Source organism: Macaca nemestrina, chromosome 15, assembly GCF_043159975.1.
Source record: "Macaca nemestrina isolate mMacNem1 chromosome 15, mMacNem.hap1, whole genome shotgun sequence".
In the NCBI taxonomy this organism is placed as follows: domain Eukaryota; kingdom Metazoa; phylum Chordata; class Mammalia; order Primates; family Cercopithecidae; genus Macaca; species Macaca nemestrina.
The window spans coordinates 109885947-109913669 of record NC_092139.1 but is presented as its reverse complement, the minus strand read 5'-3'; the positions used below and the strand labels follow the sequence as shown (position 1 = coordinate 109913669).

Sequence of the window (27723 nt, the reverse complement as noted above, 5' to 3'; positions counted from 1 at the left end):
ACCTCTGTGCTTCACTGTCCTCATCATACAAAGTATGAAATCTAACAGTACCTACAGTAAACGAGAATGTTAGGAGGATTAAATGTGTTACTCTTTGGAAAGTGCTTAGAGCAGTGTTTGGCACATTTCAACAGTTAGGTGGTTTCAGAGGAAATGCAAACTGCAGACTGGTGTCCACCCTCAGATGGTGTCCTCCCTCATTGTTGTCTTAGTAAAGATGTGTTCCTGTTAGCAAGCTCACTCAGTACTCTGGAGCTCATGTTGTAGTTCCATCATAGTGCAGCTAGCTAATCTTTCCAGGGGTGTTCAGAACTTAATCTCTTTGAAAGTTGTCCTGTGTGGAAATATAAACATTTTCTCCTTTTTACTCTTGTTGGAAACTCAAGTTTGCTGCGGGGGGAAGGGTGGTGGCAGGGGGTGAGGTATTTCAGGTGCAGTATTAATATTATGTCTTATGAAATAGCATCAGCCAACACGAACACACTCAGGAATTCTCTCGAGAGAGAGAGAAGGCAAAAGGGAGGGAATAAAATCTACCTTGCATGTTAAGTAAAAGCATTAATATTTTAGTGAAATGGCAAAGTTTTGATAGTGATTATCTAAAGCCAAACGAGTCTACCTGGTAGTAAAATTGGGTTTTTGTTTTTGGTTTGTTTTGTTTTTTGAGACTGAGTCTTGCTCTGTCACCCAGGCTGGAGTGCAATGGCGTGATCTCGGCTCACTGCAACCTGCGCCTCCCAGGTTCAAGCAATTCTCCTGCCTCAGCCTCCTGAGTAGCTGAAATTACAGGCGCCTGCCACCATGCCCAGCTAATTTTTGTATTTTTAGTAGAGACAGGGTTTCACCATGTTGGCCAGGCTGATCTCGAACTCCTGACCTCAACTGATCTGTCTGCCTTAGCCTCCTAAAGTGGTGGGATTACAGGCATGAGCCACCGCGCCTGGTCTAAAGTTGGTTTTTTAAGTAAACTTTTTAACATGTCAGCACTAAAAGTAAGGCCCCAGATAATTAAGAATTCCGAGTTTGTGTGGTGTACTCACAGAATGGTTCAGGACAAATACTTCCCTATAGCACTCCACTTCCTCCCCCAAAACAGTGAATATAGGGAGAATATGTGAACTCCAAAGGGCTTGTATTGGTCCGTTATTGCATTGCTATAAAGAAATGCCTGAGGCTAGGCGCAGTGGCTCAAGCCTGTAATCCCAGCACTTTGGGAGGCCGAGGTGGGTGGATCACAAGGTCAGGAGATCGAGACCATCCTGGCTAACACCGTGAAACACCGTCTCTACTAAAAAAATACAGAAAACTAGCCGGGCGTGGTGGCGGGCGCCTGTATTCCCAGCTACTTGGGAGGCTGAGGCAGGAGAATGGCGTGAACCCGGGGGGCGGAGCTTGCAGTGAGCCGAGATTGCGCCACCGCACTCCAGCCTGGGGCACAGAGCGAGACTCCATCTCAAAAAAAAAAAAAAAGAAAAAAAAAAAAAAAAAGAAATGCCCTGAGACTGGGTAATATATAAAGAAAAGAGGTTGAATTGGCTCACAGTTCTGGAAGCTGTATAGGAATCATGATGCCAGCATCTGCTCAGCTTCTGGAGAGGCCCCAGGAAACTTACAGTCATGGTCAGAGGCAAAGGGGGAGCAGGCTTCTTGCATGGAAGGAGCCAGGAGCAAGACAGAGTGAGGTGGAAGGTGCTGCACACTTTTAAACAACCAGGTCTTGTGAGAACTCTGTCTCACAGGAACAGCACCCACATGATCCATCCACCTCCCACCAGGCCCTACCTCCAGCACTGGGTACTACAATTCAACACGAGATTTGGTGAAGACAGATCCAAACCATATCAGTGCTCTATTGTATTTGAGGGATTTAACCTTTAATTTACGGGCAGTGCCAAACCTCTAGTGATTTCTAAGCGTGTAAATCACATGTACAGGTTTGTGTTTTATAAAGGAAACTCAGGAAATAAGTAGGGACAGATCAGAAGCAGACAGGTCATTCGAGAGGCTGTGGGATTAATTTGTGCAAGAGCTGGTAAGGACTGAGTATGTAGTAGAAATGGGAGTCAGAAGGATTGGATGGATCTGAGAAACATTTTTGGGATTCAAAGTTGATAGTTTTTGTTTGTTTGTTTGTTTTTGAGATGGAGTCTTGCTCTGTCACCCAGGCTGGAATGCAATGGCACGATCTCAGCTCACTGCAACCTCCACCCCCCAGTTTCAAACCATCCTCCCGCCTCAGCCTCCCAAGTAGCTGGGGTTACAAGCATGCGCCACCACGCCCGGCTAACTTTTGTAATTTTAGTAGAGATGGGGTTTGACCATGTTGGCCAGGCTGGCCTCGAACTCCTGACCTCAAGTGATCCACCTGCCTCCCAAAGTGCTGGGATTATAGGCGTGAGCCACCACACCCAGCTAAAGTTGATAGATTTTAAACACTGACTAGATGTAGCAGGTTTGGGAAAGTGAGGCAGAGGTCAAGGATGAAGTTGAGGTTTCTAGCTCCAGCAAGTCAGTGGGTGGGGTGAGGGGTCATCAACATACCAATAACAGAAAGAAGGGTTGAAGAAAAGAAATTTAGGTTTGCATTTAATATGTACTAGACAAGAAAATATTAGATATGAAGGCAGTTCAGCCTAATGTTTAGATCAGTCAACACTAGATTCTAATACAGCGTTTTAAATAAGAGCTGCTTGCTTTTTATTTAGCCTTTCAAATAGATGTAAACTGGTAAATTTTTAAGTCCAAATTGAAAGTGGAGAGAAAAATAGGAAATCATGAGGTCTGTGTTATGTTTATTAAAAAAAAAAAAAAAAAAAGAGAATCCCAAAAAGATGTCAAAAAAATTTAAGCTATCATTATAATTATTCCTAAAATGCAATTGGAAGGGGAAACAGAAAGGATAGCTTGCTGTTTGGGCTTTTTTTTTTTTGGACAGAGTCTCACTCTGTTTGCACAGTCTGGAGTGCAGTGGTGTAATCCCACTGCAACCTCTGCCTCCCAGGGTCAAGCAATTCTCCTGCCTCTGCATCTGGCTAATTTTTTTCTTTTTCTTTTTCTTTTTTTTTTTTTTTAGAGATGGGGTTTTGCCATGTTTGCCAGTCTGGTCTCGAACTCCTGACCTCAGGTGATCCACCTGCCTTGGCCTCCCAAAGTGTTGGGATTACAGGCCTGAGCCACCACACTTGGCCTGTTTAGGCTTTTAAAATAATTTTCCCAAGATACTGACAATGTGGTGAAAACCAAGACTATGTTTAACTGAGAAAGAGCACATATCAAACATTTTTATGGGCCTGAAGAAGACCTCTCTGTTGTGCAGTGCACCCTGTTGCCTCAGTTTCAGAATGCAGCCTCAGTGCCTTTATGCACTGAACTGAGACTAGGCCAAGTGCTAGCACTTTATAGCGAAATGGGCTCTGAAGTGGGAATCGTTGCTCTACCCATAGGAAGCGGCAGGAAACATGGGAAAAGGCAGAAGAAAAGATAAACTGGCCGCAGCGTTTAGATGAGGTGCTGGCACCATCCGTGCTGGTCAAGGTTCCCAGTTGTACTCCTGAGTCATGAAAATTTATGTATTATTTACATAAAGATAACATTATTATTATTGTAAAACTAATGGAACTGTTAGTAAAAGAATGCCATAATCCTGATAACCCAACATATCTGCCTCTTTTCTAGACTTTGTCCATGTGCTGATTATTTCACTAGATACAATAGTATAATACAGTCAGCTTCCCATATTCATGGGTTCTGCGTTCTTGGATTCAATCAACAGCAGATTGAAAATAATTGGAGGGGGCGGGCCACAGTGTCTCATGCCTGTAATCCCAGAAACTTGGAAGGCCAAGGTGGGTGGATCATCTGAAGTCAGGAGTTCAAGACCAGCCTGGCCAACATGGTGAAACCCCGTCTCTACTAAATATACAAAAGTTAGCTGGATGTGGTGGTGCTGCACGCCTGTAATTCCAGCTACTAGGGAGGCTGAGGTAGAAGAATGGCTTGAAACTCGGGAGGCGGAGGTTGCAGTGAGCCAAGATTGCACCACTGCACTCCAGCCTGGGTGACAGAGCAAGACTCCATCTCAAACAAAAAGAACCATCCTGGCTAACACGGTGAGACCCCGTCTCTACTAAAAATACAAAAAAAGGCCGGGCGCGGTGGCTCAAGCCTGTAATCCCAGCACTTTGGGAGGCTGAGACGGGCGGATCACGAGGTCAGGAGATCGAGACCATCCTGGCTAACACGGTGAAACCCCGTCTCTACTAAAAAATACAAAAAACTAGCCGGGCGAGGTGGCGGGCGCCTGTAGTCCCAGCTACTCGGGAGGCTGAGGCAGGAGAATGGCGTAAACCCGGGAGGCGGAGCTTGCAGTGAGCCGAGATCGCGCCACTGCACTCCAGCCTGGGTGACAGAGCCAGACTCCGTCTCAAAAAAAAAAAAAAAAAAAAAAAAAAAACAAAAAAAAATTAGCCGAGCGTGGTGGCAGGTGCTTGTAGTCTCAGCTACTCAGGAGACTGAGTCAGGAGAATGGTGTGAACCCGGAAGGCAGAGCTTGCAGTGAGCCGAGATCACACCACTGCACTCCAGCTTGGGCAACAAAGCAAGACTCTGTCTCAAAAAAAAAAAAAAAAAAAAAAAATGGAGGGAAAAATTCCATTTGTCCTGAATATATACAGACTTTTTTCTTCTTGTCATTATTTTCTAGATGAGAAAGTATAAACAACTTTGCATAGTATTAGTTACATCATATTGGATATCATACGTAATCTAGAGATAGCTTAAAGTATACAGAAGGATGTGCTTAGCTTATATACAAATACTGTGCTATTTTATATAAGCGACTTGGGCATCCATGGAGTTTGGTATTGGCAGAGGTCCTGGAACCAGTCCTCCATGGATACCAGGAACGGCTATAATGACTGCTAACATGTACTGAATGCTTTCTAAGCACTATACATGAATTATCACATTTAGACCTCAAACCAACCCTTTCTGATGGGTCTCATCACACTCCAGGTGAGATTTGAGGTCTAGAGAGGAATTTGCCCAGGATTCAAACCTTGTGAGTCTCCATCATCACAGTGTAGATACAAGTCTGTGTTGCTTTTTTAACTTTATTTTGTAATTTTAATTTTCATACTAATCTGGGTTTTTTTGTCCTAATTTAATGTTAGTATGATGTGATTTATCCAAGTATCGCACTCTTATGGAGGTGGTTTCCAGTTAATTTACTACTTTGTATGGAGCAATAAGCATTTTTATTTTTCGATTTATAGAAAAAATTTATAGCTATTGAACTGCTAGGTCAAAAAGGGCCAACATTGTTACGGTTTTTGATAGGCATTGTCTTGTGGTTTAACCAACAAAGGGTCATACCAAGGCATGAGCATCCATGAGGACAGGTGAGCCCTTGTTTACTGCCACCTCAGTGACATTGGACCTTCTTTTTAAACTTTTAGTTTCTTTTCATTTATTAGTGATATTAATGTTGTTCCATGTTAATTTTGTGTTTAATGTCTATTAATTGTTACTTTGGATTTTTTTTTTTTTTTTTTTTGAGACGGAGTCTCACCCTTTCACCCAGGCTGGACTGCAGTGGCACTATCTTGGCTCACTGCAAGCTCTGCTTCCCAGGTTCATGCCATTCTCCTGCCTCAGCCTCCCGAGTAGCTGGGACTACAGGTGCCCGCCACCACGCCCAGCTGATTTTTTGTATTTTTAGTAGAGACGGGGTTTCTCCATGTTAGCCAGGATGGTCTCGACCTCCTGACCTCGTGATCTGCCCACCTTGGCCTCCCAAAGTGCTCGGATTACAGGCATGAGCCACTGCGCCCGGCCTGGAATTTTATTATTTATTCTCAATTTGTTGTTTTTCTGTACCTATTTCCCATAGCCTGAATCACTTCTCTGGAAAATTCAGATGTATGGAACTCTTTTCTTCAGGGGTGCCCCTAAATTCGTAGAGCTCTTAAAAAGTTTCTCATCTGTAAATTAAATGATGGTAGAGGACTGTAAGGGATAAAACTAACTTTGCTGGAAATCAGGTAGCCTCCTTGGTGGATACTAAAATACTCTTGGAAGCTTTTGAGTTGTTGTTGTTTTAAAGGAAGCAAATATTATGAGCTAGCATCAGCCTTAGAATTGTGTCCTCATGTGTTGGTTTCGTAAAGATACACTCCTGTCTCTAAACTTACTGGTGGAAATTAAACTGAAGAGAAAAATTCAGCCCTATCTGATGCTGTCCACGTAAACCTGGTAATAGTGGAGTGATTTTGGTTGTATGCACTTAAGAGCTGTCACTTAATTTGAAGATGTTGGCAGCATACTGCTGTCAGTTAACATGCCTTATTAAAATAGATTTGAAGAACTGCTACACAGGCAGATAAACAATACCAAAGTCAACAAAATAACAAATTTCCAACAGAACTCAAATCTGAAGTGGTGCTACTCCCTTCTGATGGACTAGCACCACCAGTGGAACCTGGGTGCCCTGACATTGTTCAACTGTGGAGGCATTTCATCTCTGTTACATGTTTCATGGAGCAGCTAGTGGAAGTTTCTAGTAAAATGTATATTCATCTAACAAGTCTCAGGCCTGTTCATTGTGGCTGGCTCCCTGGGGGTGCCATGTGGTTTCAGACTTCGAAAGCTGTGATTGTGAACCTTAAATCTTAGTTCAGACAGATGTCAGGTGAAGGCCTCTGGTTTGCTTGAAAGTTATTCTTGTTTTTTCATACAAAGCTGGTTGCTAGGATAATAGTGTAATTCATTAGGATAAGTGATAGGATAGTTGCCAAATTCTGTTTGCTTGTTTCTAGGTAGGGTTCTTTATTGAAGTAATAAAAATATACTAGTGCTTTAAAAGGGCAACTCCGCAAAAATGAAATGTATTTGTTTGCTAACGGAAGACTTTGTGTCTCCCTTCTCTTCAGAGAGCAGGCCTGTGAGCATTTTAATCTACTATTTGTGAAAAGCACGTGGATTTAAAACCAGCTCACCTGTCACCTCATCCCCTAGGCAGCAAGTGCTGCCAGCAGCACTCCCATTTTACCTGTTACACCACTTAGCACCCATGGGTCAGATCCCCCAAGTCACTCCAATAGTGGCAGGTCCGAGTGCCTCCTCACTGAGGGTAGGACAGACTTCTGAGACCTTACTGACTCAGCCTTCCCTTTGCAGGTTACACAGACTCAACAGTATTCAGAGCCTATGCCTCCCAGCACTTACGCAAATGCTCAGCTAAGCTGGAGCTGCTCTTGGTGTGACTACCAGCTTACCTGATTGTCTTCTTCACCAGATAGGTTCCCCCCAAGAGTTAAGTTGGCCCCAGAGCCCACCCTAGTGCCTGGCATGGGGGTGATCAGTACAGCGTAAATTTGTGACTGATAGGTTATTTAAGAGACACATAGGAGCAATGTAACCTCCAGTGGGAAGAGGTGGGCCTTTGGATGCCATTTAAATATGTATGTTTAAAAGTATGTAATATTGGGCTGGGCGCGGTGGCTCCTACCTGTAATCCCAGCACTTTGGGAGGCAGAGGCAGGCTGAGGTCAGGAGTTTGAGACTAGCCTGACCAATGTGGGGAAACTCCATCTCTACTAAAAATACAAAAGTTAGCTCAACTACTCAGGAGGCTGAGGCAGGAGAATCCACTTGAACTGGAAGGTGGAGGTTGCAGTGAGCTGAGATTGCGCCATTGCACTCCAGCCTGGGTGACAAGAGCGAAATTCCATCTCAAAAAAAAAAAAAGTACATAATATTGGAAATAATTTGTGAATATGCTGGTCAGAATTTTAATCTACGTATAAAAAATTAAGGAGTTGTTAAAAGTGTGTTTTGATAGTGAGACTGACTTGTTTTTCTGTATGCTACTTTATAGTTTTGGGGAACAATATGAATGGCTGAGAGATGGATGACCGTCAATATTCTTAATTTCTTGCCCTTGTGTTCTTTGTAAGGCACAATATGCCAGGAACAGGTTCTGCCTTCATTATAGAGGGCATCTGTATGAGGCTTTGTTGTTCATGAGTTTCAGTGTATGTCTCTGGGGACAAAAACGTGATTTGCCACTGGGTGAATGTAGTGCCACCTGAATGTTGAAAAACACAACTCCTGAATCCCCACCAAACCTGTTCTTCCTCCAAGGTCTCCCAAGAGAACAGGTTTGGTGGGATTCAGGAGTTGTATTTTGTTCATGTTATGTCTGAGATGCCTCCTAGACATTCAAGTGCAGTATGACCATTTCAGAATGAAGGAATTTCCAATGGATAGTTTTTTGCAGGTAAAAGCAGCCCCACGGTATGTTCAGTGAGCACTTGCATAAGTGCTGGGAGGCATGGTCTCTGGATACCCTGAGGTCTGTGTAAGTGTGGAGAAGCTATGCCTAACTCGGCCAAAGGGAAGGTTGAATCAGTAAGGCCTCAGAGGCCTGCCCTCCCCATGTGGCACTCAGACCTACCACTACTGGAGTGACTTGAGGGGTTTGAAGCATGAGTGGCAGGGGAAATAGATAGGCCCATGTCAAGAACCACACCCTGTTGCTTTGCCAATCGCCTGCACTATGCCCTGTGAAACTCACAGTCCACCAAGAGCACTCTGTTAGTTCTCTGCACTGAACAGCCATTTTACCTGGCTTTCTCAGTAACACCACCTACTCCTACCCCCGCCACCCCACACTCTCCCAGGCAGAAACAGAGTCATTAGTATTTAGCCCTCTCACTGTGGGCTAGGTGACGACTTGTTCCTTCACTAGGGTACATCAGGACAGCGATAAGTGTTAAGCATCCCTGGTAGAGACCTGAGGATCGTTGTGCAAGGCAGCCGTGGTTGTTGATAGGTATCTGTATCAACTACTGATGTTTTAGCTTCACCTCCTGGCAGGGCAAGGCTTTTAGCAGTGCCGCAGAAACCCTTCTTCATTAAAGCAAATCATCTCCCAACAATGGAATCTCACTGATTTGCTGACCCAGCATTCTGTTCTCTCAGACCTACCTCGTCCCTTCCCGCCTTTGGAAAAAAGTTCCATTTAGGGTGAATAGGCCAACAAAATCTTGTTGCTCAGCTCCAGAAGATTATCTGTTTAAGATCTTCCAAATTAGCTCTAGAGAACCCCAGGAAATGATCCAGCCACATAAAGACTCACTTTTCCCGTGGACCCTCAAGGAGCTCTGAGACCACCAGCAAACACCCAGTTGTTGCCTTTAGCTCCTTAATTTGACTTGGGAACTCTGAAATCCCTTAGTCATTGGTATATGTTCAGACAATTTCAATAATCTGGCTAGTGCCATCCTCTATTTGTTGCTGCTCTCTAATCTCACTCTTGAAATGAAAGTCATGTGATGGAACCACCATTTATTATATGACCACCACGCTGCCCAGAGACAAGGCCCGAAGGAGAGCACAGAGGCTCTTGAATTTACCAGATGGTCCTTGTTGGCAATGAGTCATAATTATAGAATCTTGTAGGTCATATTTTATCCTTCATCCAAATGTCTGTAGGAGTTGGCTTCTTGGGAAACTATAAACATCACTTAGTCCCTCAGCCCAATTTCTTAACCTGTAAAATGGGGTTAGTAATGGACTGCCTTGTCAAGTTGTTAGATAAATGAAATCTGTCCTAACAATTAATAGACACTTAAATCTTGGGGCTTGGCATGGTGGCTCACACCTGTAATCCCATCACTTTAGGAGGCTGAGGTGGGAGGATTGCCTAAGCCCAGGAGTTTGAGACCTGCTTGAGCAACAAAGTGAGATGCTGTCTCTACAAAAAATAAATTAGCCAAGTGCAGTGGTATGTACCTGTGGTCTCAGCTACTAAGGAAATAGAAGCAAGAGGATTCCTCTAGCCCAAGAATTTGAGGTTGCAGTGAGCTCTGATTGCTCCACTATGAGTACAGTGGCACAATCAAAGCTCACTGCAACCTCAAACTCTTTGGCTCGATGAATGAGGGACAGAGTGAGACCCTGTCTCAAAAAAAAAAAAAAAAAAAAAAAAGTGAAGGTGGAGGAGGAGACGTATTGAGGAATTATGCAGGATTTCTAAACTTGGTTATATTACTTCCAGATCTCTATTTTCTTCATGGAGACTCTTGGAGTTTCCTTCCCCCCCCCCCCCCCCCGCCCTTTTCTGTTGAAGTGAAGATTGTACTCTTGCGGAATATCTTCCTAATCTGGTAGGAATCTTCTGAAACGGAAATGTAGAAGAAAGTTTCCGCATCTATGAAGATGAATTGAACCAATAGTTCTAAAACTTTCTTGAGGATAAAAACACCTGGGATGCTTCCCATTCAGTCTCTTTTGGGACAGTGTCCTCAGTCTGTTTTTTTAACTCAAGCTTGGGACCATGCTGGTGCTGGTGGCAGAGTTACACTTTGAGAAATGCAGAAATCAACTCTGAAAACTCAGGGTTCATAAGCTAGTCACAGATTTGGGTGCCAAAGTTTCCATTCTAGTGTGGACGTAGTTTTTCCTTCCGGTAGGTTTCCAGGAAGAAAAGGCCCTGGATTGAGCATGACCTGTGGGAGTGACATGAAATGAGATGTGAGGCTAGTCTCATGTTATTGCCAAATTAAATGACCACACTGAAGCTTGGCTGAGAGGTGGCAGGGGCTGGCTTAGGATTTGAGGACCAGTGATCCTATGGTTGTTTCATTGGCAGTAGCTTCAGTATATCAAGATATCCTCGTTTTTGAACGTTCCTTTCTGCTGGGACTCTGTTATTTCCTGAGTATCTGAGACTAAGTGCCTCCAGTGTTTCTCCTGTCAGGCTGCCCCTGCCTTTGAAAAACTTGCCAGTTCCAGGAATAGGGTGGCTTTGCCTGACAATACGTCAACCTGTCTGAAAAGATGGACAGGTGAGAGCGTTGGTGAGATGGCAGTGGCTCTGGATGCGAAAAGAGGAAGGTAGTACGAATGCAAGAAGGAAGAGAGGAGTAAATGAGAAAGACCTCCAGAGCCAAGTGTTTGGAACAGCTTTGGAGATTTCCGTTTCAGTATGATCTTCACAGATTTGAAATCTTGTTAAGGGAGTCCTATTGTAGCAGCAGGTTTGTCGTTTCTGCTGCTGAAACTGTAAACATTTCAGTATGGGTGCCTTGTGAATAAGCAGCTTCCAGTAATTGGCTTTCTGGAAGCACAGACCCAACTCCTGGGTAGGATGAGCCATGGAGAGAAGCAGCTTACATCAAGAGTCACTTCCCTGGAGTGTAATTTCTTTAAAAAGATGCCTTCTTAGATTCAGAAAACACAAAATGGAATCATTTCTCTTTAATAAGCTAATCCACTGAGCAAAGGGTAAAATAAAAATACGCTAGTGCAAGATCTTGTGCAACTTCAATTTCAGTGTTTTAAACTATGTCTGTAAGCATTTCTCTCCCTGTACTTGAGAAAAAGCTCTTCTCTTCTCTTTGTCACAGGGCTGCTGCAGGGCTCCTACTCCTGCTGGGTTCAGCCTTTTCTCAGGTTCTCTGCTTTTATTCAGAGGAAAAGTGCTAATTAATGGCTTATACCTAGTCCTGGACTCTAGCACTCTGTGCCCTTCCTTTCTAACTTCTTAAAGGGCACAAGCTCCTTTTAATATGGAAAAACTCGTTAGACAAAATGTATAAGGTTTTCAACACAGTTGCAGTTTTCTTTTGGGGCTATAAAAGAAACTTCTGATTAGGATTATTTTAGTGGAGTGTATATAACTGTAGATAAGATAAAATGCAGGCTGGGTGTGATGGCTCATGCCTGTAATCCTAGCACTTTGGAAGGCCGAGGAGGGTGGATCACCTGAGGTCAGGAGTTCGAGACCAGCCTAGCCAATATGGCAAAACCCTGTCTCTACTGAAAATACAAAAATTAGCTGGACGTGGTGGTGGGTGCCTGTAATCCAGCTACTTGAGAGGCTAAGGCAGGAGAATCACTTGAACCCAGGAGGCAGAGGTTTTGGTGAGCCAAGATCTCATCACTGAACTCCAGCCTGGGCGACAGCGTGAGACTCCGTCTCAGAAATAATAATAAAATGCAAACTGTGTTTCAGAAAAAAAGGCAAGTTTGGTTAGCACAAAGAAACATCATTAGTGACACCTGCGTTGGCCTTCTGAGTTACAAGACTTCGTGTTAACATTATAACAAACTACGTATACATCTTGTGCAAGAGAAAAATTACTAAACCAAGCCTTCTTGAGTAATGCTTTAATTTTCCAGAAGGGGGACAAAGATTGGATTTAACTTAAATTGAGGCAAATGGATGTATTTTATTTGGGAAATTGTGTTTTGTTCCTCCTTTGTTTTGCCTCCGTAAATTTATTAATGCAGAACCTGAAAGCTGTAAACCCAGGATAATTAGAGTTACGGTGTTGTAGAACATTAAAAACCTACAGCAAGTGGCTGATATCTGCCTACCATATCTGCAGTTGAAGTTCATACCATGTGTGATAATTATGAACTTTCTTTTTTGTGGGCACCTTGGTAGAAATAATTAGTAGCACCTGCCATATTTTTATGTGTTACTTTAACATTATCATCAATAAAGTGTACATACTAAAACAGATAGCTGAGGGTGGGGAATAAGTGGTTAAATACTGTGCCTGACCTGTAAAATACACTCCAAATAGACAAAAGGAACACCTATGTGTGGCAGCATAGCTGGGTTTGGTTTAATCAGCAGTAGTAGATTGTTAGCATTAACTCCTGGATGTCTGTGATGCTGCCCATAGCCTTGCAGACAAGCCTAGAGGGCCTTTGTAGTTTCAAGGGACCATCCACTCCACATGGGAATAGAGAGTAACAGAAAATGACTAGGGATCAGTATTGGCACTTCCTGGGAAGTATGTGCAGGGTGTATGTGTGTGTCAGTCAAGGTCTTGCCCTGTCATCCAGGCTGGAATGCAGTGGTGTGATCATAGTTGGCTGCAGCCTTGACCTCATGGGCTTGAGCAATCCTCCTGCCTCAACCTCCTGAATAGCTGGGACTACAGGCGAGCACCAACACACCCAGCAAATTTAATTTTATTTTTTGTAGAGACAGGGCCTTGCTTTGTTGCCCAGGCTAATCTTGAACTCCTGGCCTCAGGCAATCCTCCCACCTCAACCTCCCAAAGTGCTGGGATAACAGACATGGGCCACCTTAGACCTGGCCCTGTTCAGGTTCTTTTGCCCTGATCAATGTCTTTAAATAGCAGAAGATACCCCTACCCGGTCCTTTTTTCCCAACTAGGTATTATCCCCAATGTACTGTTGAGGAAATTGAGACTTAAATTAACTTGCCTAGGCTCCTGTACCAGTGAGAGATAGGGCCAAAGTATTAGTTTCTTTTAGCCCTGCTGCTCTTCCAGATCAGTAGCTTCAGTGGACAGCTCCGTTCCAGCAAAAAACTCCGAGAACTTCCTCTCCACCCCAGCTTTCTCTCTTTTCCTTATTTCATGTCTTTGTTTTTAGACTGCCTAAATTTGAGCTAAAAATCAAGAAAGATTTCTGATAAGGAATATCTGAATTAAGGAAGGCACATAGAGGAATTGTCAGTTAAACTAACTGGACCACTTTCTTTGACTGGATTTGTTGTTGTTGTCCTCTACTTTAGGAGAAGTAAAGTGATATGGAGAAAAGCTTGCTAGCAGGGATTTATTTTAAAAAGCAAGTTTTAGTCTCTGTCCTGGGATCACTTTGATAAAGCCTAGTCTCTTCCTCATGTCTTATAAGAATATTCTTAATACAGAATCATAACTCTAAGGCAATGGAAAACAATCAGTTTACTCAAAATCCTGAGCTATTTACTAAAGCAGAAAGATAGCCTGTGTTCTATAAAAGGTTTCTCGTAGTTACCCATAAAATATTTGGAATTAAACCCATTCCTGACCAGTTGAGATTTTGCTCTTAGTCCAAAACATTCTCTTCTGTAAATGGAATCTTTCTAGGAGAAAGTAGCATTTAGAGCAGGTGCCATGTGTGTGCTCACCTCATCAGAATCCTGCTGTGCTGGCATCCAGAGGGCTCCCTGTCCACTGTGCCGATTTACACTGCCACACATGCGGGCTCACTGCAACACATCTCACAGACCCCTGGCCATCTGTCAGCATCAAGTCCTGTCAGTTTTACCTCCAGAGTGTCTATGCAGCCTCTTGTATGCATTTCCACCACCAGTACCCAAACTCTTCTATATCATCTCTAACCCAGCAACGGCCATTGTTGGCCCCGGGTTCCTGCACATCAGCTGCCCACCCCCTCAGAGTTGTGCTCCACTGTGTCAGTTCCCTATACCCTGCCTGCTTCTCCCTCCACAAAGCAGTTTGTTCCCCTTCCCCCGCAGGTAGCTCTTACTCACTCTTGATGACTCAGGTCAAGCTACGCTCTGTCAAGAATGCTTTCCTGACCTCCTTAACTAGGTTGGTGACATTACCTCTCTATGCTCTGAAGTATTATTTACATCACTGTTTAAATTTTGCTTTACCCCCACATCATTCTGTGAGCTCCTGGAGGGTAGACACTTGGTGAACTTTGGCTCCCCATTTCAGCCCCTGCACACAGGCATGCAATAAAAATTTGTAGAATGAATAAAAAGAAAAGATTATTATACTTCTGAAGTCGATACCATCAACTCATAAAGGAACTTAAATATCAAAGAAAAGAGCACTGAGAATAAAAGGCACCTTGATCACACAGTGTCTTACAACCTTTAGAGAAACCTGCACGTCAGGGGGAAAGTCCAGCCTGATCAAGTTCTTATTAATTTTCATCCAACCCATGTTTCTACTTTCTGTACATTGCAGTTTTATGCTGTGGAATCAGGATTGACACATTAGTAAGGCAAATTAAAAGTCCCAGAGAACAGCTCGTTAGGAAGTCAAACTGCCTTCTTCACATTCAGTAGAATAATTTACACTTTATGATTTTGAAGAAGCACCAGTCTGGTGTTTTTACAACTTCATTAGCCAAGGGTTACCTTCACGTTACTGCAGAGGTCCCTTCTTCATAACACAGCTCACAGGTGACAATCTGGATTTTTTAAAGCAACAATGGCATAAAAAGAGGTGTATGTGACAGAATCTTCTGGAGAAAAGACCTCCTTCCCCACCTGCATCTTGGACCTACTAACTTTTCATTATTTGTTTGCTCAGTGTAAAAATGAACAAGTCTGTTGTATAAAGCTGTGTGTATTCTGAATATGTTCTTCATCTGCTCAGGATTGTGGCTAATTTCTGACATCCTCTGTTTGGTAGATGAAATACAGAAAGACAAAGAAGGACATTCTTAAGGAAAAAAGTCCTTAATCCCAACCCTTCTAACTTGATGGAAAACATAACTTTACTATAAACTGCAGATAGGCCGGTCCCACCTTATGCGCACAAAGACATCAGAAGGGAAAGGGAATGGGCTTTGTGGATCGAAACAGAATCCAAGGATGTAGCTGGGAGATGCTGCCAAAATGGCCACACTCAAGAGATTTGGACCTTGGTCATGCTCTCTGTGCATTTTGCACCACTTCTGGGGCCAGGTACCACACAACCTCCACTCAGCCACAGAGACATTTATTACAGGTTTATAATGTGACTTGAAAGGCTTTCCCAAAGAAACAAATACTTGTCAGGATCTGTAGCAGAGCCACATTTTGATTGGGGCTTTTATGGGTGGAGAATGGTGATCTAAATGTATAATTTTATTTCAAATTATGCCTGAAAGATGATCAGATTAAAGAAAGTTTGTTTGAGTGTTTTCATCTGCTTGTATTGGTGGGAAGCAGATGACTGGGTCCCAGGAGGCAGAGAAGGTGAACTCTTAGCCTCTAAGTGTGTTGAAGGAGTAGTACCATCTGTTGGACCTAAGATCCACATGGCAGCAGAGGGTCCAGAATCAGCCACAGCAGATTATTCTAGAGTTACTCTAATGTGAATGGGGATAGGTTGTGAGAAGTATGGCTAGGAGCACCTGGCAGGTGACTCTGATGAAGGCAGCAAAGGAGTCATTGGTGCCCAGGTCTGCTCTCCACATAACAGAGGGCAGTGTCTGTAGAGTACAACAGGCAAGCTTGTGAGGCAGTTTTTCTCATTCTGGTTGTGCTCAATATACCATTTTGGGGCAGTTTTCAATGGTTTTGAAATCCTGCTAGAGTTTAATTTGTATGCAGTTGTGTGTCATATTAGTCCTCATTTATTTAACATCTATTCTTCCAATGCAAAATGCTTTAGAAGGCTTTAAAAATAGTTATTAATTTGTATTGGTCCAGGATAGGAGAATTGAGAGGGGAGATATAATGAAAGTAATAGTAAATAGTAGCTAAGAAGTGAAGTGTCCAGAGACTTGGCCAAGAACTGACCTTCTGCACCCTCAGAGATGAAACGTTACTGAAACATACAACAGCTAGACTTACCAAAAAAACGACTAGCAGCAGGTGTCCAGACCCATGCAGGGTCTGCTTGTTTAAGGCAGGTTGTAGGAGAAAAATTACTTAACAAAAAATTTTAACTGTTTGTCTTAATTTAATAGACTGTACTTTGTATTATATCTGTTTGATATCAGTAATTGCCAAAGTATGACACTTAGAGATGAATATGTTTTATATAATTTTTGTTTAAAAGTTCTAATAATTACATAACTTTCTAGTTTATAAAACACTTCTATGGTTATTTTACACAGCAACTTTATGCAGAAGGCAAAGCAAATTCTGTTATCCACATTTTACAGGTGATAAAATTGACCTGGTGACTTTTGGCTTTCACACATGTGCTGACACCCTCAGTTTTTTCCTCCAGTAGCCCTGTGCTGTGTCATACCTGAACAGTATGCACGTTAGACCAACCACATTTATTCTAAAAAGCTAGTCAAGCCTGGGACTTTTGTCTTAAGTACACACAATTAGCCATCAGCCAGTGAATGGCTGGCTGATGTTTCATACTGACATAATGGATTCAGTTTCTGAAACTGGCACTTTGGCTGGAGCAACTGTGGGACATAAGTGCAGCTTCTAAATCCATGCACCATACCTTGAGTAGCATGGAGTAAATGGACCTGAGAAGAACTGGCCAACTCTCTGTCCCTCTGAGGTTGCCTTGGTGGTACTGGGCTGTGGTGCCGTCCCAGAGGCTGGTGCCAGAGCCCATTCCCTGAGTCTTTGTGTAAATGGCAAGTTAAAGGTGCTCCAGCCTGTCTTACGAGCTTTTCATGAAGAAGCATAAGGAGATTGTCTAGCTGTAAGGAAGTAAGGACCGAAACACCTAGGGCTATGTACATATTGCTTTGGCTGACACTTCGAAGTACTCTTTAAGAAGCTTGATAGGATGCAGAGTTGCATCAAAGAAATGCTCACAGGGCCTTGAAGGGTAGCTCCTTGTATGTAGCCCGTCTAGCTGCCACGTAGTTGGCATTGATAGCTGGGATGGCAGAGGCTTTCATCCTAGATGTAGGAGGCATAATTGAGAGGACAAAAAACTTGCTGGTGGCCAAAAATGAACACATACCTTGTTCCACATTCTCCAAGCTCCACCAGCATCAGTTTTGTAACTCATTGAAGAGTATCCTCATTAGTTTGTCTTCAGGCTCTCAAGTTTGTCAGACATTGCATTCATTCCATCAGCCCACATTTACAGTGCCTGTGGTGTGCCAGTCCCTGGGGGTGCAAGAACAAGTCTCACAGTTTAAGGGAGGTGGACAAACATGAGTAAGTAAATACTGTGAGCATGAGCAGAAGTGTGTGCCATGCTGGATAAGAGCCATCTGAGGCACAGTAGTGGAAGAGTAATCTACAAAACCAATCGTCATCAATGTGCTGTAATACTACTATGACCCAGTTGCTTTGGCGTTCTGAGGCTGCTCTGAGATGCTAATTAAACAGGGTGATTATTCAGGTTGCTGTTATATCTCATAAGAAAGAGCCTTTCTGTGAATGAGCAGGCATCAGGCTTGCATAGAAGTCTCCCGTGAAGCTTCCCTCAGATGAGGATTAAGCAACTCTAGTTGATTCAGTCCTTGCAGTTTGCCACCTCAAGTCAGCAAGCCCTACCTCTGAGACAATGCCAAAGGCTAGTGAAAGGTTCAAGCTCTGTATCTGGGCCACTTTCTGTTTAAACATGCCCCAAAACTAATAATGCCTTTTATAATTTATTCCCAAGTTTAGAGTATCAAAAAATGTAAGGTTCTTGTCAGAGTTCTTTACAAATAGTTTTTATTCCCTTCCATAATAAAAAATTTACTATTAAAAATTTTGAAGTTTGGGCCATTCCTTATTTTTAAAATGTGTCTTAATTTAGAAATCATGCCTGGAGCCCCCAGTGTGTCTTATTCTGCCTGGGGGGCAGTATGGACTTGCCTCTGCTTGGAGTGAATGTAGTAACATTGTGGTCAAAAACAAAGGATATTTAGCTATGCAGTGACTTTAATATATTATTTGTAGCATAGGAGGATGATAATGCAAATAGCTACTTCAGGTAAAAAGTATAGAATAAAAATTTAATTAGAAATTGTACTAGCCTGGGTATTGATTTTTGGGTAGAAGGGAAAACCTTACACATGGAAGACACTATAGATAAGTATTTATATTCTACCTTTGGCACCTGGCACCTAGAGAGTACTTTTCAAATGTTGGATGGTTGAGTGAATGAAGGGGGCTAACAGGCATCACGGTATGGTATGAAGAAAGTTGAACTTGGGGTTCAGAAGAAAAAGGGGTGAAGTTCTAAGTTCTCTTACTTACTATGTGATCTTTAGCAGGTCACTTTGTTTTGGCCTCTGTTTCTTCAACAAGAAAAACAGATGTTGAAGATAGACCCAGAGTTCCTTCTTTATTGATCTCCTGATGTCAGAATTTGCCTACTGAAGTTGTAGGTGTTTTCTTTTCTTTTTTTTTTTTTTTTTTTTTTTTTTTTTTTTTTTTTTTTTGAGACGGAGTCTCGCTCTGTCGCCCGGGCTGGAGTGCTGTGGCCGGATCTCAGCTCACTGCAAGCTCCGCCTCCCGGGTTCACGCCATTCTCCTGCCTCAGCCTCCCGAGCAGCTGGGACTACAGGCGCCCGCCACCTCGCCCAGCTAGTGTTTTTGTATTTTTTAGTAGAGACGGGGTTTCACCGGGTTAGCCAGGATGGTCTCGATCTCCTGACCTCGTGATCCACCCGTCTCGGCCTCCCAAAGTGCTGGGATTACAGGCTTGAGCCACCGCGCCCGGCCTTGTAGGTGTTTTCATGAGGGAGAAGTCTGTTGCATTAAAGAACCTAAGGCCAGGCGCGGTGGCTGATGCCTGTAATCCCAGCACTTTGGGAGGCTGAGGTGGGGGCAGATCACCTGAGGTCAGGAGTTCAAGACTAGCCTGGCCAACATGTTGAAACCCCATCTCTACTAAAAATACAAAGAGTAGCTGGGCGTGGTGGTGGGTGCTTGCAATAACAGCTACTTGGGAGGCTGAGGCAGGAGAATCGCTTGAACCCGGGAGGTAGAGGTTGTGGTGAGTCTTGGGAAATCCCTGCCCCTTCTCCCATCTTCAAGGCCAGCAGCATTGCACCTATGACCCCGCTGCCAAATCATCAGATCTCCCTGAAGCTGACAACTTTAACTCCCTCTGGGGGGAGTCATTTGCTTTTATGGACCTGTGTGATTAGATTGGCCCACCTAGCATATAACCTAGCATATTCTTCCCATCTCAAGGTCCTTAATCTCATCCGCAAAGTTCATTTTGTATATAAGATCACAGGTTCTCAGGATTCTACCTACCGTATCCCAAGATCTGATTGCTCTATAGGAGACAGAACACTAAATGGCTCTCAGGAAACCAGTAATCCTAGCTCAGTCTGTTATTGTATCTCTCTGGGTTTCTTTTTTCCGCATCTGAAAAGTTGGGGAGTTGAATTAGACCAGTGGTCCTCAAACTGCATTGTGCATCAGAATAGCCTGGAGGACTTCTCACAACACGGATTTAGGTGGGGCTCAAAAGTATGCATTTCTGCCAGGTGTGGTGGCTCATGCCTGTAATCCCAGCACTTTGCGAGGCCAAGGCAGGTGGATCACTTGAGGCAAGAGGTTCAAGACCAGCCTGGCCAACATGTTGAAACCCTGTCTCTAGTGAAATTACAAAAATTTGCCAGGTGTGGTGGTTCATGCCTGTAATCCCAGCTACTTGGGAAACTGAGGCACAAGAATCGCTTGAACATGGGAGTTGGAGGTTGCAGTGAGCCAAGGTTGTGCCACTGCGCTCCAGCCTGGGCGACAGAACGAGACACTCTCAAAAATAATCCAAAAAACAAAACTGCATTTCTGACAAGTCCCTGAGTGTTGCTGATGCTGCTGTTCCAAAGGACCACACTTCAAAAACCACTGAACTAAACTGTCTTTAAGGATCTTTCTCTGAGTCCCTAACATACCCTGAGGGTCTTTCCCCTTTGGATGCAATGTTGTAAATTAATCATCGTGCAGTTCGCGCAATGCTTGCCAGGTTGTGGGGTTGAATTAGGAAGCAAATGGACATTGTTCAGATCTAAGCTCCATGTCTTCTCTTTCCTCTTGTAAACTGGGATGGTGACAAGGCCTGCTGTGTGGTTGCTTTTCATGAGGTGGTCTTTGTAGATTATCTAGCATGTGTCTGACACATGGTCATCTTGGGTCACATTTACTTAGCACTTTTGACCCAGCCACCATTTTAAGCCTGAATTAATTCATTTAACCCTTACGACATTTCTGTGAGGTGAGTGCCATTATTAGTCCCACATCTGTAGATTGAGGAACAAAGGTTAGGAATTTGGCCAAGAAGGCAGAACTAGAAAGTGGAGCCACTTACCAGGCAGTTATTTAGGTTCCAGAGCATGCATACTTAACCCTTCTACAGCCCCCAGGTTTCCTGTAACAAGGCTAGAGGTGGCTTGGTCTTGGGTTTGGGTGATTTAGTGCTTGACAGTGTCATGGTAGGTCCAGGTCTCTCCATCTTGCCACTCTTCTGTCCTCAGCAGACTGGCTTTGTCTTCAGGGCTGTCCCCTTATGGTGATACTGTGGCTGCCACAGATCCCACCGTCTAGCCCTCACAGTGGCTGAGCAGAAAATTCCCTGTTCCTCCCTGTTGTCTCTTTTTGAGAGGGTGAAACTTTCATACTAGCACTTTTGGACACTGAGATGGGAGAATTGCTTGAACCCAGGAGTTCAAGAACAGCCTAGGCAACATAGTGAGACCCCATCTCTACAAAAACTTTTTTTTAAAAACTAGCTGGATGTAGTAGCACACACCCTGTAGTCTCAGCTACTCGGAGGCTGAGGTGGGAGAATCATCTGAGCCCAGGAGGTAGAGGCTGCAGTGAGCCATGATTGTGCCACTGCACTCCAGCCTGGGTGACAGAGCAAGACATTGTCTCAAAATATAAAAAAAAAGGTGGTGGGAGTGCAAAATGTTTTCAGAAGCCCTTTTTCCTGCAGACTTTCCTACCAGAAATGCTTGATTATACCCATTCCTAAATGGCCACCACTCACTGTGATTCATTCCCCGGGGTAGGGAGGGCCATATCTTTGGGCTCCTTGAGTAAGAAAGTGGCAGCAGGAGGCCGGTGGTGGTGGCTCACTTGAGGTCAGGAGTTTGAGACCAGCTTGGCCAACATGCAAAACCCCATCTCTACTAAAAATACAAAAATTAGCCGGGCGTGGTAGCACATGCCTGTAATCCCAACTCCTCAGGAGGCCTGAGGCAGGAGAATCGCTTGAAACCAGGAGGCAGAGGTTGAAGGGAGCCAAGATTGCACCACTGCACTCCAGCCTGGGCAACAAAGCAAGACTCCATCTCAAAAAAAGAAAGTGGCAGCAGACATGGCTGCAGGTTGGCCACTGATGGACTACCCACACTTCCTTCCCTCAAGTTGATAGTGAGTCCTTTTGATTCTGAGATGCTCTGTGGCACTGACAAAGGTAGACAGAGTCTAGGGCTACCAGAAATGCTGTTAACTTGTCCTTGGTTTACTCCGGACCAAATGATCTTTTTTCTCTTAACAAGGGTGCGAGGGCACATGAGAAACATTTACTGATTATCGGCACCCAGAAGGACCTTGGTCTTCTGAGAGCAGGGCAAAGCTTTTGAAGGACTAATCTCTTCCAGCCCTTTTTCCTATCTCTTTTGTCTCTTGAGGATGCCAGAGATGGTCATCCAGAATCTCAGCTCTGACCTGGAACAAGTTATTTTGCCTCTGGTGTCTCAAGAGTTTCATGTAAAGCATTAGGAGTGCCTGCCAGGTGGAGTAGTGCAGAGGGCTGGATGAGATCATTCAATCTGAGCATGGGGAGCACTTGGGCTTTGCTGTTGCTGGCGTTAGTTTCGTTTCCCATCAGTATTTGTGTCGGGGACCTGAGCCAGCTCAGTGTAATTGCTTAGGGAACACTTTTATTTTTCATAGAAGCAGGAACAAGTTTCTGTCTCTTCCAGCTAGTCTTGCTGGTTGTGTGCCTCTGCTGCCTGAAGAGCCAGCATCTTTAGTAGGGTCACATGTGGTTGAGTTTTATGAATATGTTTGTTGCTGATTTGCTGATGGGATAAATTTCTTACCCTGACAGGATGAGCGCTCACAGCAGCCACATCACAGGGCTGACAGAGATGTGCCCCACTTTAAGAGAACCTGACCATATAAGGAGGAGTGTCTCAATTACAAAATAATGTCTCACTTAGCCAGAAATTCATGGCAGGTTTTCTGGTGCATTTAAAATAAGATTCATGTATAAAAATACCATTTGCACACAGGAGCCCATATTTTCTGAAAAGGGAAATACACTTGTATTGGGCATTTGGGGTAAGTAGATCAAAAATAAAAATAAAATCTTACAAATACAAGAACTAGAAACCAAATTCCGCTTCTAATTCTAAAAGGTTTATATATAACTCTACTACCTTACCCTCTCTTACCCCAGATTTTCACAGCAGAAGTAAACAGGGAAGATCTGCAGACCGTTCACAATTGCAGCAAGGAAATGCCTGGCAGAGTGTTTGGGTGGGTGGATGGCGGGGGCACCAGAGGCAGGGCTGGGAACCCCACTCTGGCATGTCCTTTATGACATGGATTGCTTATCTCATCCTGCTGTGTTGTTGATTTGAGAACATTTGTGAGGCTTGGCCTAAAACATTATTGCTGGATCCCTTCCCATGGTGTGGTCAGTGAGTGGCGTTTAGAAATTGACCAGCCCATCCTGCCACCACAGACTCCTCTAACCACAGAGACACATGCTGAGGTCTAACAGATGGGGACCAGGGAAGGCCTGGAGGAGAGGGCCAAATCTGGGATACTGACATGCCTGACTTTTCCTTCCTTTCAGAAATGTTCCCACTGCCAGGAGGCAGGCGCCACCTTGGGCTGCTACAACAAAGGCTGCTCCTTCCGATACCATTACCCGTGTGCCGTTGATGCAGGTAAGAGAAGACCACAGACCCGTGTCCAGAACGTCCAAAGGGTTAGGACGTACAGTTTGATTCTCTCTGTTTCTTTTGTTTGTTTGTCACTTCATAAAAAAATTCCTACCCATTAGTAGCACTTACCTCCCTTCCCCTCTCTCCAGTCCCTGGCAACCACTATTCTGTTTTCTTTTTAAAATTTTTATGATTTTTTTTTTTTCCTTTAACCTCTGTTGGACCCAATCCTTTCTATCTCTGTGGACTTTGCTGTGTATTTGGGTTACTTCCACTTTTTGACTATTATGAATAATGCTGCTGTAGAACATTCACATGCAAGCATTTGTGTGAACATGTTTTCAGTTCTCTTGGATGTATACCTGGGAGTGGAATTGCTGGATCATGTGGTAACTCTGTTTAACCTTTTAAGGAATTGTCAGACTGTTTTCCAAAGTGGCTGCCCCGTTTTACATTCTCACCGGCAGTGCATGAGGGTTCTTCTTTCTCCAGCTCCTCCCTGACACTTGACTTCATGTGTGTGTGTGTTTTTTGTGTTTTTTTTTTTTTTTAATTGTAGCCAGCCCAGTGGGTATGAAATGTTATTTGATTGTGGTTTTTATTTGTATTTCCTTGATGGCTAATGATGTTGAGCATTTTTTCATGTGCTTATTGGTCATTTGTGCATCATCTTTGGAGAAGTAGCTATTCACATCCTTTGCCCATTGTAAAATTGGATTATTTTTTTAATGTCAAGTTTTAAGAATTATTTGTAGGCCGGGCACAGTGGCGCATACCTGTAATCCCAACACTTTGGGAGGCTGAGGCAGGTGGATCATGAGGTCAGGAGTTCAAGACCAGCCTGGTCAACATTGTGAAACCCCATCTCTACTAAAAATACAAAAATTAGCCAGGTATGGTGGTGTACACCTGTAGTCCCAGCTACTCGGGAGGCTGAGGCAGGAAAATCGCTTGAACCCAGGAGGCAGAGGTTGCGGAATCGCACCACTGCACTCCAGCCTGGGCAACAAAGCAAGGCTCCGTCTCAAAAAAAAAAAAAAAGATTTTGTAATTCTGCATATGTGGTTTGCAAATATTTTCTTCCATTCTCTGAGTTGTCTTTTTACTTTTCTTTCTTGATAGCATCATATAGGCAATTCACCATTGAACATCAACTGGGTGTCCTACAGTTTAGCTCAGTTCTGATACCAAGCAGAGTTAGTGCAGCCCATAGAGGTTAAGGGCTCAGTCCCACAAGACTGCTCCCCACTTCAAATGCCGACCTCAAGCCCTATGTTATGACCTGACCTGTGTTTCTGAATGATCAGCTTTAAACTAGGTTTTCCAAGACCCCTTCATTGGGTTTGATTAATGTTTAACATGGCTTACAGAATTAACAGAAACACTTCACTTGTGTTTACTCATTATAAAGGATGCAGATGAACAGTCAGATGAAAGAAACATAGGGCCAAATATGTGGGAAGGGGCATGGAGTGTCCATGCTCTCTCCAGGGGCACCACCCCCGAGGTACCTTCATATACTCAGCAATCCAGAAGCTCTCTGAATCCAGTAGTTCATGGATTTTTTGGAGGCTTCATCATGTAAGCATAATCAATTATTAACTCAGTCTTCACCCCCTCTCTGCTTCCTGGAGTGGGGTGGGTAGAGCTGAAAGTTCCAAGCTGCTAATCACAGCTTAGTCTCTCTGGTGCCCAGCCCCCATCCAGGAGCCACCAAGAGTTGCCTCATTAGAACAAAAGGTGCTCCTATCCAGGAAATTCCAAGGGGTTAGGAGCTCCATGTCAGGAACCAGGATCAAAAACCAAATATTAGAAGAAAAGATGCTCCTAGCACCCCTAATTGCTCAGGAATTTACATGGGTTTTAGGAGGTCTGTGCCAGGAATCAGGGATGAAGACTAAAATATGTATTTCTTACTCTAAATCACAGTATTACAAAGAGTGTTGTATTTTGTTTGTTGAGATGATAGGGGGATGTTTTGCAATGTGTTAACTGTTGAAAGAAGGGAAACATTTTGTTAAAGAAGTGCCATCCAGTGAGTGATGCAGAAGACTTGAGTTTTGACTTAGAGCTTCAGTAACCTGGGAAAATCACCTTTCTTACCCTAGACTTTTAGTCCCTTTAGTGGATGTTTTCCCCAGTTACTTTTTTGGTGGCAGGGTGAGTGTTAATTTCAAGTTTATTAAGTTTTTTGCTTTTTTTTTTAGATGAAGTTTCGCTCTTGTTGCCCAGGCTAGAGTGCAGTGGCATGATCTCAGCCCACTGCAACCTCTGCCTCCCAGATTCAAGTGATTCTCCTGCCTCAGCCTCCTGAGTAGCTGGGACTACAGGCGTGTGTCACCATGCCTGGCTAATTTTTGTATTTTTAGTAGAGACAGGGTTTTGCCATGTTGGCCAGGCTGGTTTCAAACTCCTGACCTCAGGTGATCCACCTGCCTCAGCCTCCCAAAGTGCTGGGATTACAGATGTGAGCCACCGCGCCCAGCCTTTTTTACTTTTTTAATGGACATTAATTGTAGATATGGGGTGCTCAGTAATGTTTCAATATATATATAATGATCAGACCTAGGTAATTAGCATATCCATCATCTCAAATATCATGTCTGTGTTGGGAACATGTGGTATCTTCTGGTCATTTGGAACTATACAATATATTGTTGTTAACTGTGGTCATCCTACAGTGATACAGAATACTAGAACTTATTTCTCTCATCTAGATGTAATTTTGTATTCTTTAACAAATCTCTACTTATCCCTTCCATTCCCTTTCCTAGCCTCTAGTATCCTCTGTTCTACTTTTTAATACTTCCATAAGGTCAGCTTTTTAAATTTCCATGTGAGCAAGAACATGCAGCTTTTAACTTTCTGTGCCTGGCTTATTTCAGTTGACATAATGTCCTCTAGTTACTTCTTGAGCATTAGATGTGTCTAAGACCATCACCCAGGCAGCCCCCATAATGCCTATGGTCACGTTTGAGGAAAAGTGACGAGAGAAGGCTGCAAGTAGCACGGTGCTTGTCATCTGCATACCCCTTCTCTGTGCTTCCCCAGGAGAGAAGCAGGGCTGTCCACGGAGGCAGCCACGCTGTCCATAGGAGGTGGGGTTTGATTTGAATTTGATGGAAGGGGAAGAGGGCATGGCTGACTGCATAATGGGAACAGGCATGAGGCATAACACACATAGAGCAGGGCCAACAGACTTGGATCAGGTCTCAGAATTCATCCTGCCCACCCTTCCTTCCAGTGCAGCAATTACTTGCAGCTCCTGACTTTTGTTTAAGCATGTCTCCCTTCCTTTCACATCCATCTCCTTGCCCTTACCTTTTCCTTCCCTCTTTTCTCTCAAGCTTCTGTAGGAGAAACAGTTAAAAAGAACAAGAGAGGTAGAGAAGATAACACTGATGCCAGTTAGATTCTTATAAAAGTGTGTATTCACACATACATGTGAACAGTGGCTCACGCCTGTAATGCCAACACTTTGGGAGGCCGAGGTGGGCGGATCACGAGGTCAGGAGATCGAGACCAGCCTGGCCAACATGGTGAAACCCTGTCACTACTAAAATATGAAAAATTAGCTGGGTGTGGTGGCGCATGCCTGTAGTCCCAGCTACTTGGGAGGCTGAGGCAGGGAAATTGCTTGAACCTGGGAGGCGGAGAGGTTGCAGTGAGCTGAGATCGCGCCACTGCACTCCAGCCTGGCAACAGAGTGAGACTCCATCTCCAAAAACAAAGAGCTAACCAGTTAACTAGTTATGGTTGTTCACACCTGTAATCTCAGCTACTCGGGAGGCCAAGGCTAGAGAATCGCTTGAGGCCAGGAGTTCAAGTTCAGCCTGGATAACATAGCAAGAACAGGTCTGTTCAAATAAAAAAAGTTTTTAAAAGAGCCAACCAGTTGCCTTTTCTCATTTTCATGACCCCTAGTTACATCAGAATATTGTGTTTTATTCCCTGTTGACTAGTGGCTAGGAAAGGGAGACCAGTAATACAAAGTTTTCTGTTTCTAGTTGAAGAAAATGGCTTTTTTTTTTTTTCTTTTTTCTTTATTAGCTGAGGGCTTGTGAGTAAATGGTATCTGTCATTTTCTGTTTTGGGGCCCATCTTGGTAGCCTGCCTAGTTAAGCTGGTAGCATCTCTATTTAACAGAAGTTGGTAGCCAAGTGTCCAGCGAGACAGGGTTCTGGGTTGGGAGGAGTGAGGCTAAAGTTGTCGGCCTCTGGCTTTGCCGCCTCTGCTGCTGTGCACTTTGCTCCTTCATGTGGAGAGCTGGGACCAGAGGTTTCACGAGATGACCATGTCTTGGTCATTGTGGTCTTTTTGATGACCCAAGTCACAGTGACCCAGAGTTATGCACTGCTCTGTGGGGATGGATGCTTGTATAATTCCACACAGTCTTCT

The 27723-nt window shown here is 43.8% G+C and overlaps 1 protein-coding gene and 2 long non-coding RNA genes across 9 annotated transcripts in view; 1 reads left to right on the top strand and 2 right to left on the bottom strand.

Annotated features, from left to right (window-relative positions):
* LOC105464348 (transcription factor 20) overlaps window positions 1-27723 on the top strand; it is a 188489-nt gene that overhangs the window by 146449 nt on the left and 14317 nt on the right. For all 6 annotated transcript variants that reach the window (XM_011712163.2, XM_071080664.1, XM_071080663.1 and 3 more), the window contains one exon: window positions 23235-23328. In XM_011712163.2, coding sequence (XP_011710465.1) covers window positions 23235-23328 — 94 coding nt within the window. The remainder of the gene's footprint in view (window positions 1-23234; window positions 23329-27723) is intronic.
* Window positions 205-23011, bottom strand: LOC139358745 (uncharacterized). Of its 2 annotated transcripts, none has more exons than XR_011614188.1 (3): window positions 22818-23011; window positions 17433-17581; window positions 205-334 (listed from the first exon to the last, which is right to left on the bottom strand). It is a non-coding gene; the product is annotated as an uncharacterized lncRNA (long non-coding RNA). The 2 variants fall into 2 exon arrangements; XR_011614187.1 differs by having other exon boundaries at window positions 22828-23011.
* Window positions 13320-14492, bottom strand: LOC139358746 (uncharacterized). The gene is made up of 3 exons (XR_011614189.1): window positions 14429-14492; window positions 13937-14047; window positions 13320-13435 (listed from the first exon to the last, which is right to left on the bottom strand). It is a non-coding gene; the product is annotated as an uncharacterized lncRNA (long non-coding RNA).